The sequence below is a fragment of the Doryrhamphus excisus genome, linkage group LG16, assembly GCF_037039965.1.
Source record: "Doryrhamphus excisus strain RoL-2023G ecotype Guam linkage group LG16, RoL_Dexc_Guam_v1.1, whole genome shotgun sequence".
In the NCBI taxonomy this organism is placed as follows: domain Eukaryota; kingdom Metazoa; phylum Chordata; class Actinopteri; order Syngnathiformes; family Syngnathidae; genus Doryrhamphus; species Doryrhamphus excisus.
The window spans coordinates 667,501-683,032 of NC_136372.1; the positions used below are offsets into that span (position 1 = coordinate 667,501).

Genomic DNA, 15,532 nt, shown 5'->3' on the forward strand with positions numbered 1-15,532 from the left:
TTTTTCTTCCTCGTCTGTGTTGGATTGTTTAAATTCATTCGTCACTGGCGGTGCTCGTCGTGTGGAGCAGATGCCCCCATCACACAGGACTAAATCATCACCAAGTCAGCTGATAAATCCTCCATTCACTCAATATTGCCATATCGTCTTGGACTTTTGGCTTCCGCTCCAAGCTGCAGTTTCCATAGTGGCCGCAAGATGGCAGCAGTGATCCAGCTTAGCTGTACTGTCAAAGAGTGAAAGTTTTTTTCTTTCTCTCTCCTTAAATTCCATCTCCGTGATGATAGTTCATCAACACACACACACACACACACACACACACACACAACACACTAGTGAGATATCATCTCAGGAAGGAAATAATGCTCTTAATGAGATTATCACGTCCTCTCTTATTAATCAGAGTGGACGGCTGAAAGATTTGCTGTTCAGGAAATTAATCTTGTTTGTCATGTGACTAGTAAGCATCTTTATTTGTTGTAAAAAGTTACTTGTGGGAAAACTTTGTGTGATGATTGAAGCAGATTGCATGCATTTCTGTATAATTTGGCCATAAACGTGCGAGAATGAGGCGTGCGGGGATAAAATAACATCCTGGCGTGGAGGATCGCTCATCGCTTTTTAACTTGTGGGCCTTTTATTCGGAAATCCTTCTCCGCCGTTTGGCTGTTTTTCCTGGAAAACAAGTGTCGTTCAAGCATGGCGTGGTCAATTTTTTTTTTTCTTGAGTATTTCACCTTTATCCTTTTTCCTCATGTTGTCAGTTTATTCTCTTAAAATGGCGCCGTTTATTGTTAGAACGTGACTATTTCCTCAAATGTTCTCTTTATTTCTGTAACACTGTTGGTGGGGGGGGGCTCCATTACCACTGCTGTTTTTTTTCCAACATTCCAACTATTTCAACCAAGAACCAGAAGATGCCAACCACTGTGTAGCAAGCTGCGATCCAGCTGCGATGCGTTCAGGGTCCCGAAAGCCCACCGGAAATAGTTTGGCTAATTTAAGGTGACAGTCTTAGCTCACGTGGCCATCAGGTTGATGGCGAGAGACGTGACATCACATCCGTGCCCGCTGAAGCGGAACGAGACAACATGTCCATCAAAGAGAAGCTGTTAAGGTGCGCCGTTGGGGTCCAACAAGCGCAGGAACGCCACCTGAGAAGGTGCGTCCGCCCAGGTGGGGATGCGCGCAAGAGCAGGAAGGCCGCCCGTCTGGAACAAACAAGCAGGCTTATTTGTGGCGGGCGGAAGCAGGAAGAATCAAACCCGGCGCCGCTTATTAAAAAGCTGCGCTAATCTTTCGCCGAGCACACGTTTCTCCGAGATAAAGAGCAGCAAATTAATTACCGGTTAATTATCGCTGCTCACACTGCTCGCTCGGAACGCGACAATGGGGTCTTTTTTATTTCACTGACACCCCCTCCTTCCTCGCGCGGCTTTTTGGAGTGTTTATTTACCCCCGTCCCCCCCGCCCCCCGCCCCCCGCCCAAACAAGCGCTTCCTCGCCTTCTTTTGCAGCAGCAAATAGCATTTGAATGCAAATTGGGATGTAAACACGCGGCAGCTGCAGCGCGTTTGTGGAGAATGGCGTTGAAGAAGCGCCACTCCAGTTCAGCTGCCGCCCAAAGATGAAAAGCCTTCAAACGCAAGCTTTATTTGTCTTCTTATGACGGACGACGCTTTGGGCCTTAAATGGCAAGGCATTCAAGGAATGGAAATACAGGAAGTGCTCCATCCACGGACAAGTTTCCCTGCTCCCGTGGTCGTGTCGGGAATTTACTGCAAGTGGCAATGTGTACACGGAGGGATGTACATGATACAGTCGCGTCTCGGTTAATGTACGCCCCGGTTAGTGCATTTTACCTTGGCTTACATTCGCTTGATTTTTTTGGCGTTCAAAATACCATCGGTTTTCTTCACGCTCTCAAGATCGCACGATAAATTTTAGGACAACAGCATTTGTTTCACTTTCTTCCCGTCCCATTTCAGCCATTTTGTCAGGCGCGGGGGCGGGGGGGGCGTTTGTGCTCGACCCCTTTCAAAATGGCAGCATGTCACATGACGCATTGAAGGAGGGCGAACATAAAGTTCATCCAAGTTGGTTCTGGGCGGAGACGGGCGTAGCGTAATGTATGCCTCGGCATGCCGCGCCCCCTCCTGCTAGCCTCTTCAGCGTCTTGCTGGGGGGCCACATTTAACGCAGGGATTAAGATGGGTTTGATGACATTTGATGAAATTACAACCACATTGGGGGGTTGTGTGTGTGTGTGTGTGTGTGTGTGTGTGCGTGTGTGCGTGTGCGTGTGTGTGTGCGTGTGTGTGTGCGGTACCGGGTCGGCGCTGGTTTTGCCCACTTAAGTGTGTCCTTTACAAAATCCCCCACCCCCTCCAAAGCAGCTCCCGGTCCCCCTGAGCCCACTTCCTGATTTGGACTCCGCCTCCTCTGTGCTGTCAGGCAGCAGGCCGACAGAGATGAGTCATCCGGGCCTCCCGTAACCGGATTTGTGTTTTGTAATTGGGGGGCGAGCGACGTCGGCACCGGTGGGTTTGAGGTTTATTTATTTACGCCTCCCAACCTCGCCTTCCCTCTTCATTGCGGACCCCAGAGATGGGCGCCAGCGCCTGCAAGGCTGCAGGGATGGGGTTAGCATCGATTGCTTTATTGGTGCGGTTGGCGGGTTCGGGACGGGGGAACGTTTGATGCAAGCACAGGCATTTGTCTTGTCTGGTGCCGTCACGGCCGAGTCCAGAGATCGTTCATTTATTGCTAACGTCGAGGCGGCGGCAGGAGGCGCTGGGTTCTGGCGGGGGCTGATCTACGACTAATTCGCAGTTTGTTGCCACGTTAACCGGCGCGGCCGCAGGATTTATTGCTTTAATGAGCGGCGATGCGGGTCCGGTCGGCGGCCTCGTTGTTGTCGCTCTCGGCGGAGCTGTTGCTAGCGAGGTTCCAGTTTTAATCAGCGCCTAATCCAATTTATCCAATAAGGCCCGTTTAGCTAATCGCCCATCGTAATTGCGACGTCGTGCGGCCCTGAGGAGTATGGATCCGACCCTGACCGGCTTGTGGATGTGCGGCGCTGATTCAAAAATGAGCGTTGTGCAGCCCCGTTATTTATGGCGCCGAGCGGGTTCTATCCCCTGCGGGCCTCATTGTGGATGTGTGTGAGCATCAATACGCCGCCTGTTGGCACCTAGCATCAATAGCGCCGCCATTAAGACGTGGACCGGGCCCAGGCGGCACCGCAAGATGCATTTCTCACTTTGGAGACAATCGATGGTGTCGTAGGGCTGCTGAAGCTATTGTCTGATCTCACATTGGAAATCTTTGCGGCGACGCGGCCAAGAGGCAGAGCGCCCCGTCAGGGCGGCGAATTAATTACCCCGTCCAAGAGCCGAGGTCTGCGAGCTTTGCTTCTTGGCCCATTACCAAGTGACAGCGCCAACGATTGTTTGTCTGGCTAATGTGGCCCAAACTGTGGCGGGCCCGCCCATCATACGCGTCATTAGCGCCTCGCCGCGGGACCTGTGGCGCAGCCTTGGGGAGGGGATGGGGCTTGGTGGGCGGGGGGCTTGCTGCGTTTCACTGGGGGGGCAGACGGAGATGCCCGTCAGGCCTTTGACTAACCAAGTTTCTGATCAACATTTGCAATAAAAGTGAGTGTCGTAATAATTACATTAGATTGACTTCCAGAACCCTCCCCTTCTCTCTTCAGTTGCCATTGTTCATTCGCCACATAATCCAGATTTAATCCCGGTTCCATCCAGGTTTAACATACATGTCCCGTGAAACACATTTCACCTCATAAATTCATAAGGACCGAGCACAAACACGACGCTTTGGTAAGCTGTGGCCGTGTCAGGCGGCCCCAAACAAATGTGAGCGCTTGAGGGAGAAACATAATCAGTCAAGTGTAACGTCTGCTTTATTAATCTGCGGTCGCTGCATGCTCTAAATTTGAAATCACTTATTTATACATGGAGGAAAAGGTGAAGACATACTGAATGTTTTACTTTACACTGAACACGGATGCTAGCTTCACTCCAAATTGTCCATAGGTATGAATGTGAGTGTGAATGGTTGTTTGTCTCTATGTGCCCTGTGATTGGCTGGCCACCAGTCCAGGGTGGACCCCGCCTCTCGCGTCAAGATGGTTGGGATAGGCTCCAGCATACCCCCACCCTCGGATGGATGGATGGACGGATGGTTGAATACTTCATGTTCCAATTCCACATGTCCAAAAAGGAGCAGGAGGAAGCTCATCTTCCTCCCAATGAAAACATATTGATTCTAACCTTTAAAAAAAAAGCTAAGCTAATCAGCGTGGTCATGAATGGTGAATGCTCGGGGATCCAGCGTCCACACTCATTAGCGGCTTTTGATGGAGAAGGCCACTTTTATAGTTGTACATATTTCATAAAAAGGCTAAGAAACAATATTTATTGAAAGCCAAAGCTTTGTGTTATTAATATCAACAAGGCATTGTACCTTTTTGCTGTCTTTTCCATCATTTTAGCTGTTTTTAGTGTTGCGTTGCCGCACTTTGGACACCCGCGTTGGAGTGTACTTAGCTTCCGGATGGAGAGCTGTGTTTTGTCTGCTCGATCACAGGAGACGTTTGGAAGCTACACAAAGCGACATTATTATTATTATTATTATTATTATTATTATTATTATTGTTGTTGTTGTGAATCTTCCCCTAAATGACAAGCTGAAGTTTATGAAAGCCAACATGAAAGCAGCAAAGACAGGAGCGTGTTGTTTGTTTGTGCAAAGGAGTGATGTAACGTGGGTGCGCGTTGCGTGCGCGTTGCGTGCACGTTGCGTACGTGCAGGCAGCCCCGAGTGCCACCAGGCTGTGGAGGTTGTGATGGATGTAGCATACAGAGGCTGCATAATGGTCCGTGTCAAAAAAGCAAAGTGTTCAATATGTAAAGTGGCGTCTGTGTTGAGTGATAATGTTCTGTTGACTCTCTTTGAAAAGAGCTCGTCTTGCCTCGCTCTGGACTTTTCGAGATTGGAGCCGAGCGGTGGAGCGGTGGAGCGGCGGAGCGGCGGAGCGGCAGCACGGCGTCGGGCCGAGGCTTCCCCGAGACGCCTCGGGCTTGTCAGCCTTTGAAGCCATAAAGACCCTCTGTTTGGGTCTCGGTGTGGCCTGGCTTGCTGAGGCGCTCATGTTTTTTAAAAAACACTCTGTGTTGCTTTTGTGTCGCCGTCTTTGCCGCCTGTTTTAAATTCCTTCCAGCCGCTGTGAAGCTTCCGGCATTCATGAGATGGAAACTAAGGCTGTGTTGCTCTCACGTCTCCTTTGTGGTGCCCTGGTCCGCTAAATCCTGAAGGTCCCGCCGTGTGCTGCTGTAGTCGCGTCAATCCTGAAGGTCCGGGCGTCTGTCGTGAGCCTTTTGTTGGTTGTGTTTGTAACGCCTCCAACCGCTGCCAAACACCCCTGCTCAATGAGGGGTGGGTTTAGCGATGCTAGCAACAAGCTAAAAGCTCACATCCGGCAGCTTTTAAGGGTTCAGGGATGCACCGGCGTACTGGCTGGCATCCATTAGATGAACATGGCAACCTTTACCATGCATAGCCCACCTTTACCATGATGACGCAGGGACCTAATGAGGCGCCCTGAGGTGCCCCCGAGATAACTGCTGAGTGGCACAGCATGTCGCCACGAGCGACACTTTGTCAGCACGTCAGCTCCACTTTAAAGGTATTGTGTAAACAGCAAATAGGAACAAAACTGCAGTTGCAAACGAGAAACTGCAAGTCTGTCCAAAATATACTCCGGACCAGCGCTCGCCGCTCGCTAAACCGATATTGAAAAAACAATGTCATTTATTTAAAGAGCGAAAATAGACTTGTCAGCACGCGGCTTGGAGGACGTAAAGGTCAATGAAACATTGAATGGTATTACTAATATACAGTATAAAATACTAATATTAAACTAGTATAAAATAAACATGACTAATAAACAGTAGTGAGATGATGGCGTGGTGTGGAATCTAACGCTGGGTTTGGACAGCCGAGCCTTCGTGTCGCTGCCCCGCTGACGTCCCACGGTCTGGTCGTCTGCCGCTAATGAAGACGAAATGCTTTCATTTTCCCGCCTAATTAGTTGACGTTTTGGCTAGCTGCACCCGGCGGCTAGCGAGGCCTCGTCCGCACCTTAAAGTCATGATCCTCCACGCGCCGCCATCTTGAAGGCGGCGTCTTTGATTACCGTATCATTCATTGTCATCCCAATTGTCACCCCCCCCCCCCCCGCCCCCGTTGACTCCAGGTGGTCTTCTCAAAGTTCTCCTCTCTCCTCCAGGCTCCCAAAAACTTTAGGAGATGAGATGCGGCATCCTCCTCTTGCCCCAAAGCAGCCCCCCCCCACCCCCCACCCCCACCTCGCCTCTGCTTGGCGGTGCGATTCATTAACATGTCGGAGGCGGACATGAAGCGGCATCGGAATCAATGCGCTCGCCTCCCAATCTGCCCTTTATCATGTTAATATGATTCCCATTGATGGAACGCTTCTTCATGCTGGCACGGCTCCGTGCGTTTACATATTGACGCTCCTCGGAGCGCCATCACTCTTCCCGCTGCCGCATCGCCGGCGCTCTTTATTTTCTTTTCCTTTTTGTGACCCCGCCCCCTCTCCGCCATGTTTGCATGCCTTCCCTCCGAAGTCAAATATTTCATATTGATAAACTGCGCTGGCTAGTTACTGCTGCTAGCTAAACCGAGCTAGCGTTGACGCTAACGTTCCTCTGCTGAATTCCTGGGTGGAATTGGAGAGGAACGATAAAGGAACTTCCTGCCTTCTCTGGAGGCGTGTCCTCAGGCTGGAAGAGAACTGAATCTATCACATTTCTAGAAAAACACGCTTATGGTCGTCATGGCAACAAGACTTGGTGGTTTTGATCCGGGGTGTTTCCTCCTCAAAGCAGGAATCTCAAGGAATTTCAAGTGGGCTCATGTCAAAATAGATGCTGTGCCTAATAAAGTGACCTCTGAGGAATGACGCGACATCGAGCGCCTCGGCCCGCGGAGACGTTTGTTGTCGAATGCCGCCATTAGCCATGTGGCTCGCTCAGCGTGGCTGCGGACGCCCTGCAGTCCCAGTCCGCCGGTTCGATTCCCGAACAGTTTGTGTCAGACGGCAGCCTCCTCTGCTCGCCTCTTCCCGGGCGCCAACATGGCTCAGGTTTGAACGCCGAGCATCAGGAGTCACAACCTCCTGGCCTGCCGCAAACGTGGCGGCGAGTCGGCGTCCATCTTAGCAATGCTGACATGACGACGGCAGTGTACGGCTCACGCAGGAAGTGCACTAAGTGTAAGTACGCAAGTGCACAATGGCGACACAGACATAATAATAAAGCAAAATGATCCAAGAATGTTTTTCCTTGGCAAAGATGTAAGCGTGTGCGGCGTAGCGTGTAAATTTAATGGCCTCTAGTTGGCGTGGAGCTCCTGCAGCGTTTTAGCTTCATGTCGACTGGCGAGCATCAGGCGTCTGCCGCCCGAGCAGCTGGGATTTAATGCGCCGCGCTGATGGAGGAAAAAGTTGCCAAGTTGCAGAAAAAAAACCCCCAAAACTCTGAATTACAAGCGCACCCCTCTGCTCCGCCCGCCCCATCCCCATCCCCATCCCATCCTCATCTTCATCCTCATTCCCATCCTCATCCTCATTCCCATGCGTCCGCATCCAGGAGTGCAGCCGGATGCTGAATTTAGTAAAGCACTCACAGCTCCTTTCCTCCAATCACTCGTTTACCCCTTCTCAATACATCTAGAGCCTTGTAGACATGAAATAGCACCCCTATAGTCACCTTTCCACTCCTATTATCCAACATAGTGAAGAGAAAATAAGATGTCATATTCTGTTGTGTACAGTCGTTCGGGGGGGGGGCACTCTCTCCTCAAAGCAACACACCTAGTGACCAGTGTAGGGTATTACATCTGGTATCTGGGTGTTACAATTTAGGCCAAAGATACGTAAAATCTGCTTAACTTTGCATATTTTCATATTCCAGTATAAAGCAGTGATGTATTCATATATATTCATAAAGCCCCCCCCCCACCCCCCACCCTGGTGTGCGCTACATGGCCACCTGGTGGACACTTTGAGCCACTTCCTCTGCTGTGTGTTTCCCCCTGTCCCTGAAGGAGGCTGCTGCTATGATAGGCGGTGATAAGAGGCCAGCACAGAGCAGTGATGCGTGGCGCGATGGGGGAGCGGAGCGGCAGGCGCTTGGAGAAAACTTGGCCTGTTTGATTCCGCCGTGGTAATTTGCTTTCGTCCCAGGGCGAGCGTGGCAATTACGCCCGCTGTCCGTCACTGTCACACCGGGACCGCTGATCAATCCACCTATTGGACTGGGGGGAGCGGCGCCGGGGGGGTCCGATCCTCGGCAGGACAATCGCATTTTGTGTTGCAGGTCGACGCCTCCCAAAAATCTGAGAGATGATGTTGCCGTAGCAACGCAACCAAACTGGAGTGGAGCTAAAGCCAAGCGTCCTTGCGTCCCCTACCATGATTTTGTGGCCATGTAGGACGCCGTCATCCATGTTCTACACGTGGGAGTGTCCATCTCAAATGTAGTCCAAAGGACGCTAGTACGCATGCTTAAACCCACCCCAGCCTAAAGCCCGCCCCCACATCCGGCGGTTTGTTTGTGGTCTTTGTGCCGCCATGCTGACCCGGGAGTCGCGCTTTAATCAGCCGGGCATTTTAATGGCGTGTCACCACGGTGAAAGATGGGCTCGGGCTACCTGGTGCAAACATTACGATAAATCCCGCTTGCCGCCTCAAGGCCATAAATCAGCACTTTGGGGTGGGGGGGTGCGGAGGGGGGGGGGTGACAGCTATTAAAATAATGAATGGGATGATTAATTTTTCACATTAAAGATTAAAAGCTATGAGAGGTATCATCGGATATTTGAAGAACCGTAAACGTTTGAAAGCGGGAGCTCATTCAGCACACTTTAACTGCCCCCCCCCCCCCCCCCCCGCTCACCTTCGTCCATTCATGGACGTCTCTTCTCCGTACCAGCGTTCCCAGTTTGAGATCTTGTCCTGATGCGGGGGCCACCTTGACGTGTTTCAAGCACGCCAGGTAGATTTACAGCCTGCATGTTAGCTTTGTGTTGCCATGACAACGTACGTATTCTTCCCCTTTCCTTACGCTCACTTCAAATCCAAAATGTGCCGTGTAGCTTTAGCGTGAGCGGTACGTATGCTAAGTACGGTGTAGTACTTCAGCGGGTACAAGTACACCCGTGTACCAGTTGAGACCCCGGCTTCCTGATGGCGACTCTCGCCGCCTCCGTCCTCCTCCTAACGATCCAAGGGTACCAAACCAAGAGACCCCAATGTCTCAGCCCCCCCCCCCCCGAACTCCACCCTCCGAATCAATTTTGACATTTCATTCGCGCCCCACGGAAGCCAACGGAGCGTTCCGGAGGTCGTTAGCGGTTTTCATCGGACAGACGCGCGCTAACTTCTCATCTCTGCTGTGGCTTCCCCTCCCAGGCGGCTTTGTTGGTATTTAAGCGCTCAAATATCCCTTTTGGCACGCGCCGGAGCATCTGCTGCTTCCAAGCCAGCATCGGAGTTTCCTCCCACTCTTGTGTTGACGCAGCCTTTTAAGTCGGCCAGTCAATATGCTGCTGCTAATATATTATTTAGGGGCGGCGGCCTGCGTATGGGACGCTGCACCACCGCTTCGTAATCATGTGGAATCACACGGGCAGATGTCTGGCCCTCCTTTTGCACCAGCAAGCTTTTCCTCTCACTTGGTGCCCCCCCCCTCGCACACACGCAACAATTAGTCAATTCCCAATCAACAAGAGAGAAGAAATTGCTTTTAATTACTTTTGATAAATGACAAATTGCTTTGGCACGCCTCCCTGCAAACGCTCCATCAGGTGCGGGCCGCTTCCAGGAGGCGGCGAGCAGGAGCGCCGGGAGTTCTGCTGGATTGGAATCGATGCGCTCTCGCCGCGGTTCAATGGCCGGACGTCTGGCCGAGAGCCAGCCTGCGGCCCGCCGGCGTCCGCGAGTCAGCAGAAAAGACAGCAGCGGCTCACGCAAACAAACATCAGTGTGCTGCGACGCTCGCCCACGCCAAGGATCCACGTCATGGAAAAAAAGCTAACAGGAAATGGAATTCTAATGACTCTTTCTGTCTTCCTCTCTCCCCAGGCTTGATCACGCGGTGAAGCGGCACCATCGAGTCCAGTGGAACCAGCTTCAGCCCCACCGGCCTTTCCTGTACATGGAGACCCCCAGCTGGGCAGGTCAGCCTCCTTTTGACTCTCTTGGCGTAAAAGACGCGGCTCGCTAGCTAGCTTATTGTCTGATGCCGTGTCTCAATCGGAATGCTTCTATAAGTACACTTAGCGAACGCACTTCTGCACTCCAAGTGTAAGTACGCAAGTGCAGAGGCCCGAGTCTTTGTCGAGTGCTGGCCAATCAGTGAAACACGAGTCTTTGTTGATTACCCACAAGTCAGTGAAGCTTCAATCTATGTCCAGGACTGGTGAGTCATTGAAACTTCCATCAAGTACCCGTGAGTCAGTGACACTCGAGTCTTTGTCAATTTCGAGTGTTCATTGAGCACCTGTGAATCAGTGAAACTGGAGTCTTTCTTGAGTACCCGTGAGTTAGTGATATTTGAGTCTGTGTTGAATGTTTGGGTTGGAGATGCTTTGCTTTGTGGATTTCTACAAATACAGTAAGAATGAATGACAGCTGATGGTGGCAGTGACTAAAAGAGTTGAGCCATAAGTTCCGATTCAGTGAAAAACCTGCGAGTCGTTCATGTCTTCCACATCAGTATTTGACATGTTAGCATGTTAGCACGTAAGGAAGTACAAATGGTGTTGCTCTCCCCCCCCCCCCCTCGGTGCAGGACGCGGCCTCGCTGCCATAAAGGCGGCACGTATGTGTGGCTCGCCCCCGCCCCCCCCCCAGTTCGGCCATATTGGTGCTAATGTGCGGCGTAAGGCGGGCGGCCATATGCCTGAGAGCTCGGAGCCGCCGTCATCTCTCCCCCGTGCCCTCCCCCGCCCGGCCTCCGTGGAGCCGTAGAGCAGGTGGCAGCGAGGATCAATGGCTCCTCTCCACTCCACGTCTCCTGGAGGGGCCGGCGGGACAGGAGGGGGGCAGCACACCAGGCCAAATAGGGACACTTTCCATTAGTCTAATTGCTGGCGTACCGTTGGCTATTATTGCCGTGATCACCTGCAGCGTGCTCGCTAAGATGGACCAGCCGTTACCCCCCCCCCCCCCCATCACCCCATCACGGAGAGCCGGTGGGCGTCATGAGCCCCCCGCCTGCCGCCGTTGGAGCGTAAACAAGCCAAAGCTCCTCGCGTGTTTTATGGAAAGATTTCCATCAAGCGGCAGGAGCTCAACAGGTGCCGCTGATTGGTTGGAATCAACTCCGCCTTCCAAGATGGCCGACACGGGGCCGCTAGTTAGAAGCGCCGCCATTATACGAGCAATATGCAAATGAGCTCCGTCAAGAACTGCCGCTTCTTCCTGGCTAAATGATGATGGCGTTCCTCACGCTCACTATTACATCCCTGACTGGGGGGTGCGGGGTGGGGGGGCATTTTCATTTAGAGCACAAATGAGAGAAGATGCTGGAAGCTTTTCCCTTCTCAGCGATTACACTTCCATCAGCCTGACGACGGAAAGCTTTCCCACTTCCTTCCTCGTGTTTGGAATGTCTCAGATGCGGCTCACCCGGATACTTCCTTCTCTGTACTATTGTACTACTGTACCACTGTCGTACGACACCTCCATAAGTACACTCTATGTAATACTACACCTCCTCAAGTACACTCTCTGTACTACTACACCTCCATAGGTACACTCTCTGTACTACTACACCTCCATAAGTACGCTCTCTTTACTACTACACCTCCAAGAGTACACTCTCTGTACTACTACACCTCCATAAGTACGCTCTCTTTACTACTACACCTCCAAGAGTACACTCTCTGTACTACTACACCTCCATAAGTACACTCTCTGTACTACTACACCTCCTCAAGTACACTCTCTGTACTACTACACCTCCATAGGTACACTCTCTGTACTACTACACCTCCATAGGTACACTCTCTGTACTTCATGAGAATTTTGCCAATATTGTATATGGATACCTTCTTTCTTTGTCGTCCCTCTTCTTGGTACTACTCTACTGCATTCTGGGGTTGATTATGAAATGACGTATGATGAAGTACACTTCCTGTCTGCGAGGTCTACTTCCTGTGAGCGCTGCTGTTGTGGTTATGATTTAGTTATGATTTATCGAATAGGATCCTCAGAGGTGTTTTGTTTTTAGAATCACACGGCAGGCTGTTTAAAATGCGTGACCCCCCCCCCCCTCCCTGATCCCCCCCCATGAAATAATCAAATGAGGTGTCGTGTCGTCTCAGAGCGTCATGCTAGCGGATGTGAAGGCTGGCTAATGAGCTGTGTGATGCCGTTTGATCACTTCCTGTTTCATCCAACTGAGGTAGCTGGAGCCAGTCAGTAAGTCAGTGGGGGGGGGGGGGGTGTATTGTGCTATTGGATGTGATGCTTACATGGTTGATGGTCACCGCCACTGCCTGGACGCCATCTTATCTTATCTTATCTTATCTTATCTTATCTTATCTTATCTTGTGTTGTTCTCCGCCAAAAGTCTCAATTCACATTTCTAAACCGTTCTCATTCCAAAATGTTCCTTTTCTTCCCAAATCCTACATTTTTATTCCCATCCAAAAGGCGGTTTGTTAAGAAAGGAATGTTTAATAGGATGGAAGTTGGCAAACTTTTAGCTCCACGTATCGGCACTAAATGTTAAACTGAAACAAACGACTAATCCATCACATTAAAGCAAATGATTTCACTCCACTTGGAAATATGCTTGGAAATAAGTTTCTCCCGCTAATTGCAACCACTTCCATTCATTCCGGGTGACAGCTCCTTGCGTTCCCAAAGCCTTTCATGTTGCTCCCGCTTGAGAAGCTCACTTGTGTGTCTTTCCACCTTGAGATGTGGAACGTGGTTGTGATATTCACAGGACTTGGTTGGTTGGGTGGGGGCCCATGACTTCATGGCTGTACTATGTAGTACGCAGTATGTAGTATGCAGTATGTAGTATGTGCTGGTTTGAAATGCCTCATTCTACGCAGAATGCATTACTATGTTGCAGCATGCCACTGGACTACCCAGCATACCTTGCAGGCACTTTGTTAGTGAACGTTACAGTACGTGACTGTTGTTAGCGCTTCGTCCTTGTCGCCGGCGAAGAATGCTAGCTTATTTAGTGCAGTTTGTGCGGTGAGTCGGACTGATTATTACTGCAGGGTGTCCAAGGTGTGACCCACGGGCCATTTACGGCACATTGTCAAAGTGCAACAAAGCGTATTACATGATATTCAGAGCAAAGATAGTAAATACATTTGTAAACATTGGTTGTTGCAGCTCTGCATAAGTCAAGTACTATGTAGTAGTAGTATAGCTGGTGCAGTACCGGTGTACTACGTCCATTCCAGTTGTTTGTTCTGCTGTGGCGTTTGCACGGACGGAGGCGGAGGGCGTCTGCGCCTTTAAAAGCGGGACGTGGGGCGGACGCTGGGCTGGCGGATGCTGGGCTGGCGGACGCTGGGCTGGCGGGATTGTGCTGACGGCAGGCCTTTGCTTCGGAGCATGCCCATTAGAGGGAGCCATAAATCCTGGGCTCTCCGGGCCGGCTGTGTCAGCAGTCCACTGAATGAATTGATTTTAAACGCCACCGAGGAGAAGGAAAAAAGAGGAGGAGAGAGAGACTATTTCATTCTCGCTCCGCCAGAAGCGTTCAAGCGTCGCGCTCCTGCTGTCCGACCGCGATGAAAACACTCAGCATGTCAACGACACGCCGGTGACCCCTGGTCCGCCCCCCGGTCCGCTCCCCGGTCCGCCCCCTGCCTTTGATTTAACACCACAATCGCTTTCCCTAATTTTGGAGTGAAAGTCAAATTTGGACGTGTTTATTTGTTGACGTGTTTTCCCGCTGCAGGTATCGGCGGCACCCTGCAGGGGGCGGAGCCTCCTGACATGACAAGCGTCACCAGGAGAAATCCTATCTTCTGGAAAAAGACAAAATACAAATCCATCTTCCAAAAGGTGCTAAGGAGAGATGGCAGGTGGGGGGAGGGGCTGGCGGGGTGGCGTCCTCTCTGGCTCATTACGTTGTTTAAAGAGGCGGCGCTTTCCAATCACCTGCCCGCCGCCACGCTTCCAAGCAGCTCCACCGGCAGGGATCATACATCAAGTTTAATGCCAGTCCCTCCTCTCCTTTTCCATTCTCCACAAATACAAAATCACTGCTTCGCTTTTATTCTCTCCTCCGGCAGCACCGCACCCCAACACCCGCGTTCCTCCACGATGACCGGGGGGGTCAGACCCGTGCCGTGGAGGGCCGAGGCATTGCAGGTCGTCTTTCCATTCTCATGGTCAGGATGAGAGAAGAGATCTTCATGGGACTTGGCGACAGAAGCGGCACGGCCTTAACCAAGGTTCCCCTGTACAGCAAGGCAACATCAGCAGGGTGAAGCTAACCTTTCTCACGACATCCCCTGTTAGCAGGTGAACAATCCCACCTTTGGTGAATTCTGCTGTACAGCGGAACCTTGGTTAGTGTCATTCATTCATTCCAGAAGAGCCGACTCTAACCAAAACGGACCTTAACCGAATTCATTTTAATGTAAATCCTTCCAGAAAGCCAACAATGTTTACAGTTAGATAGATTGAGAGAAATGGGGCATCTGGTGAGCATGCCTGCCAGACCCCTCCCGGGGGGGGGGGGGGGGGGGGGTGAAGGGCACATCCAGCTGGTAGGAGGCCTCAGAGAAGACCCGGGATACGTTGGAGAGAGGGCCTCATCACGCGTAGCTTTGTTGGGCTGCTGCCCCCAGACCCAGCAGCCCCCCAGACCCACCCTCGGATGGGATGGGTAATTATAGTTTGACGTATCAAGAAGGTACGTGACATATTGTATGCTAACTGGAAAATGAACACAAACCAGGGCAAAATGTTGTATGTTAACCAAAAAAAAAACGGCTGAATGGTGAGGATGCTAACAAAGGTCGCCCTTTTATTACTCGCACTTTTATTACTCCAGCATTCCGCCATGTCCTGAAGTGTCTTGGCAGCGGCGCGAAGGATAAAGCCGGAATGTGTTTTCATGAAATACTGTGATTAAAAGACGACGTGACCAAGCAAAACACGTCCGCGATGCTGAACACTCATCTCGCCATTGAACGTCTGAGCAAACTGATCAATAACTAGAAGGCCACTCGGAGAGTTCCGACTTGACTCGGGGCCAGCGGCGGACGCACGCAAGCTCTTCTCTGCTTGACCATTGATTGGAACAGCAAATGTTTCAATATCATCATGACTCGGTGTAATGAGCAGACACGATTATTATTATTATTATTAGATTGGCCTGATGGTCCGCATCGCTGCTTCTCCAGTTATCTCCACGGGAACTTCTTTAGGTGCTTT

General features: G+C 51.2%; 1 protein-coding gene across 6 annotated transcripts in view; it reads left to right on the top strand.

The window, feature by feature from the left end:
• The window catches only part of LOC131102883 (RNA binding protein fox-1 homolog 3-like), a 227,654-nt gene that overhangs the window by 75,788 nt on the left and 136,334 nt on the right, over positions 1-15,532 (top strand). For all 6 annotated transcript variants that reach the window (XM_058048547.2, XM_058048544.2, XM_078797358.1 and 3 more), the window contains one exon: positions 10,193-10,287. In XM_058048547.2, coding sequence (XP_057904530.2) covers positions 10,266-10,287 — 22 coding nt within the window. In that variant the 5' untranslated portion in view covers positions 10,193-10,265. The remainder of the gene's footprint in view (positions 1-10,192; positions 10,288-15,532) is intronic.